The 5,000-nt window shown below is 48.4% G+C and overlaps 2 protein-coding genes across 2 annotated transcripts in view; one reads left to right on the top strand and one right to left on the bottom strand.

The window, feature by feature from the left end:
* Positions 1-5,000, top strand: part of ift140 (intraflagellar transport 140 homolog (Chlamydomonas)) — a 35,505-nt gene that overhangs the window by 19,814 nt on the left and 10,691 nt on the right. The window lies entirely within an intron of this gene.
* Positions 1-5,000, bottom strand: part of tmem204 (transmembrane protein 204) — a 12,134-nt gene that overhangs the window by 6,480 nt on the left and 654 nt on the right. Inside the window, exon 2 of the mRNA XM_083687020.1 lies at positions 3,697-3,852. Within this exon, the coding sequence (XP_083543146.1) occupies positions 3,697-3,852 (156 nt within the window). The remainder of the gene's footprint in view (positions 1-3,696; positions 3,853-5,000) is intronic.

Below are 5,000 nucleotides of genomic sequence, written 5' to 3'. Positions count from 1 at the left end.
TGCAGTAGTTTGTCTCAGTGGGGGGTTTTTTGGACTCAGGATCTGTGTGTGTGTGTGTGTGTGTGTGTGTGTGTGTGCGTGTGTGTAGTTGGGTGGGTCCCATCCCATCCAAGACCTCCAGATAAAAGCCATTGTCCGTGCAGCAGGGACGGCCATGCACTGCTGAAGGAGACTGTGTTTTATCTCCTGTGGAGAGAGGGAGTCTCTGTCTGTTGTGGCTGACGCTCTGTAAACAGGCTTGAAAGCGAGACCCATCCTTATCTGGACCACAGCCGGTCCCCCTCCCCTACAGAGATGTGTACGAGAGGACGTTATTTTACCGACCAAGACACACACACACACACACACACACACACACACACACACACAAACCCAGCCACACACACACTCACACACACACACACACTCACACACACACACAGAGTCCCTGACGAACTGTCTTTCGCGTCCCCCCCCCCTCCACTGTTTCCTCCTCTGCTGTGGGTTTGCATAACAGGTAGTCGCAGGCATTTCCTGGTCCTGAGCAGGGATATCCTGGCGCCTGAGTGTCGCTCCCGGGCCGGGCTCCCTCTCTGCTGCTCCGGCCATCCAGCTCTCCAGCCCTCCTCTGTCCAGCCCCTCTATCCCTCTATCCCTCCAGCCCCCCTCTATCCAGCCCCTCTGTCCAGCCCCTCTATCCCTCTATCCCTCCAGCCCCCCTCTATCCAGCCCCTCTATCCAACCCCTCTATCCCTCCAGCCCCTCTATCCCTCCAGCCCTCCTCTGTCCAGCACCTCTATCCCTCTATCCTTCTATCCCTCCAGCCCCCTAAATCCAGCCCCTCTATTCCTCTATCCCTCCAGCCCTCCTCTATCCAGCCCCTCTATCCAACCCCTCTGTCCCTCCAGCCCTCCTCTATCCAACCCCTCTATCCCTCCAGCCCTCCTCTATCCAACCCCTCTATCCCTCCAGCCCTCCTCTATCCAGCCCCTCTATCCAACCCCTCTGTCCCTCCAGCCCTCCTCTATCCAACCCCTCTATCCCTCCAGCCCTCCTCTATCCAACCCCTCTATCCCTCCAGCCCTCCTCTATCCAGCCCCTCTATCCAACCCCTCTGTCCCTCCAACCCTCCTCTATCCAACCCCTCTATCCCTCCAGCCCTCCTCTATCCAACCCCTCTGTCCCTCTATTTCTCCAGCCCCTCTAGCCCTCCAGCCCCTCCAGCCCTCCAACCCCTCCAGCCCCTCCCTCCATCCCTCCATCCCTCCATCCCCTCTACCCCTCCAACCCTCCAACCCTCCAACTCTCCAACCCACTCTGAGACTCCTCAACACAACAACACACTGAGACTCAACACAACAACACACTGAGACTCAACACAACACCACACTGAGACTCAACACAACAACACACTGAGACTCAACACAACAACACACTGAGACTCAACACAACACCACACTGAGACTCAACACAACAACACACTGAGACTCAACACAACAACACACTGAGACTCCTCAACACAACAACACACTGAGACTCAACACAACAACACACTGAGACTCAACACAACAACACACTGAGACTCAACACAACAACACACTGAGACTCAACACAACAACACACTGAGACTCAACACAACAACACACTGAGACTCCTCAACACAACAACACACTGAGACTCAACACAACAACACACTGAGACTCAACACAACAACACACTGAGACTCAACACAACAACACACTGAGACTCCTCAACACAACAACACACTGAGACTCAACACAACAACACACTGAGACTCCTCAACACAACAACACACTGAGACTCCTCAACACAACAACACACTGAGACTCCTCAACACAACAACACACTGAGACTCAACACAACAACACACTGAGACTCAACACAACAACACACTGAGACTCAACACAACAACACACTGAGACTCCTCAACACAACAACACACTGAGACTCCTCAACACAACAACACACTGAGACTCAACACAACAACACACTGAGACTCCTCAACACAACAACACACTGAGACTCCTCAACACAACAACACACTGAGACTCAACACAACAACACACTGAGACTCAACACAACAACACACTGAGACTCAACACAACAACACACTGAGACTCAACACAACAACACACTGAGACTCCTCAACACAACAACACACTGAGACTCAACACAACAACACACTGAGACTCCTCAACACAACAACACACTGAGACTCAACACAACAACACACTGAGACTCAACACAACAACACACTGAGACTCAACACAACAACACACTGAGACTCAACACAACAACACACTGAGACTCCTCAACACAACAACACACTGAGACTCCTCAACACAACACTGAGCTGAGCTGAACAACAATGTTATATCATGTTTCCTTACTGGTGGCACTGGGACAGGCCATGTCCACTGCTGCCACACGGCCCTCTGGGGGTGTGTGTGGGGGGGGGTTCTTTGTTACTCACCCCCTCCCCCCCCCCTCCCTCCCTCCCCCCCTCCTCTCCTCCTGCCCATTGCTATTCCTGGTTGTTCTTTGCTTTAATTGACTTTCCAAGAACGTCCTGTCTTGGACTGATAAGAGCTTTTTCTTTTTTTGGTGGGATTAGTTTCCTAGTTCCTTTTTCCTTCTCTGTGTGTCTCTTCTGGGTGTAATTATGCTGTTCTTTTTCCTTCTCTGTGTGTCTCTTCTGGGTGTAATTATGCTGTTCTTTTTCCTTCTCTGTGTGGCTCTTCTGGGTGTAATTATGCTGTTCTTTTCCTTCTCTGTGTGTCTCTTCTGGGTGTAATTATGCTGTTCTTTTTCCTTCTCTGTGTGGCTCTTCTGGGTGTAATTATGCTGTTCTTTTTCCTTCTCTGTGTCTCTTCTGGGTGTAATTATGCTGTTCTTTTTCCTTCTCTGTGTGGCTCTTCTGGGTGTAATTATGCTGTTCTTTTTCCTTCTCTGTGTCTCTTCTGGGTGTAATTATGCTGTTCTTTTTCCTTCTCTGTGTGGCTCTTCTGGGTGTAATTATGCTGTTCTTTTCCTTCTCTGTGTCTCTTCTGGGTGTAATTATGCTGTTCTTTTCCTTCTCTGTGTCTCTTCTGGGTGTAATTATGCTGTTCTTTTCCTTCTCTGTGTCTCTTCTGGGTGTAATTATGCTGTTCTTTTCCTTCTCTGTGTGTCTCTTCTGGGTGTAATTATGCTGTTCTTTTTCCTTCTCTGTGTGTCTCTTCTGGGTGTAATTATGCTGTTCTTTTCCTTCTCTGTGTGTCTCTTCTGGGTGTAATTATGCTGTTCTTTTCCTCCAGCCGGACTCTCTGAGCTCTGCTGGGCTCCTTTGTGGCGGCTCTTTCATGTTCCTTAGCAACACTGTGACCATTTTTAGATGTTGAGAATTCAACGAGGCTGAATTGAGGTGTGATGTTGGAACATTTTGATGTTGTACTGAAAAGCCAGATACCAGCTGCCTCACTTAGGATTCATTACTGTAGTGGTTGCTGTGTGCTGGTCTCCCTCTCCCTCTAGTAGTATAGTAGTAGTATAGTAGTATAGTAGTAGTATAGTAGTAATATAGTAGTAGTAGTAGTATAGTAATAGTATAGTAGTATAGTAGTAGTATAGTAGTAGTAGTAGTAATATAGTAGTAGTAGTAGTATAGTAGTATAGTAGTAGTATAGTAGTACTACTATAGTAGTAGTAGTTACTCACTGGCTAGTTGGAACAGGGCTGCGATGGCCTCCTCCCACCACTGGGAGTCGTGTGTGATGAAGGGCAGCTCCATCAGACCCAGCAGGAAGATCAGCTGGCCTGCCGTCAGGGCCACCGTGGCTAGCAGGTTACACGCTCGCATCATGTCAAACTGCACTGGAGGGAGGGAGGGAGGGAGAGAGAGAGAGAGAGAGAGAGAGAGACACAGAGACAGAGAGAGAGACACAGAGAGAGAAAGAGACACAGAGAGAGAGAGAGACAGAGAGAGAGAGACAGAGAGAGAGAGAGACACAGAGAGAGAGAGAAGGGGAGAGGTGTTAGCTATAGCATGTCAAACTGCACTTCAGGGAGAGAAAGAGGTGTGATCTGTAGCACAGCATCACATTAAACTGCACTGGGCAGATAGTCAACTAACTGTCATCACAAACACAGATAGTCAACTAACTGTCATCACAAACACAAATAGTCAACTAACTGTCATCACAAAAACAGAGACAGAAAAGCATCATAGGTTTGAGATGTTACAGCAGCATCATGTTAATGAACCTTCCATTCAGACCAGGGGAGGCTGGTGGAGGTAGAAACTGGAGGACGGGTAGGGGAGGCTGGTGGAGGTAGAAACTGTAGGACGGGTTCGTTGTAATGCACGGAATGGAATGAGGAATGGATACCATTCCATGCATTGCAATGAGCCCGTCCTCCAATTCCTACCTCCACCAGCCTCCTCTGATGTTCAACTGTGATGTTGGACATCACGCCTCCCCACTAAGAGGCAGCTGGTGTGAAGCGTCTGTGATCTCACGGCTCCTCTCAGAAGAGCTTCAACAGCAGGGCTTCTCCCCCTGATCAGTGTGGGAGGCTGTTGATTCATGGCTGCTGTTGACAAGCAGAGACATCTCAGAGCTCAGATCTCATCTCCTCTCGTGGTAACAGCCGGCCTGGAGCTGACTGATTACCTGTTGACTGTTATCACATCTGAGCTCTGAGATGTCTCTGCTTGCCAACACGAGACGTGAATCCTTTGATTTGATTTGATTTAATAGTAGTAGTTTAGTAAAGGGGCAGTTTTAGGAGTAGTAATGGTAGTTTTAGTGTATTAGTACTAGTAGTAGTTTTAGTGTATTAGTACTGCTAGTAGTGTTAGCGTAGTAGTACTAGTAATAGCTTTAGCGTAGTAGTACTAGTAGTAGTTTTAGTGTAGGAGTAGTAATGGTAGTTTTAGTGTAGTAGTACTAGTAGTAGTTTTAGTGTATTAGTACTGCTAGTAGTGTTAGCGTAGTAGTACTAGTAGTAGCTTTAGTGTA

This window comes from Argentina silus (genome assembly GCF_951799395.1).
Source record: "Argentina silus genome assembly, chromosome: 16".
Taxonomy (NCBI): domain Eukaryota; kingdom Metazoa; phylum Chordata; class Actinopteri; order Argentiniformes; family Argentinidae; genus Argentina; species Argentina silus.
The sequence above is the reverse complement of the archived record's forward strand: the minus strand, read 5'-3'. Positions and strand labels throughout refer to the sequence as shown.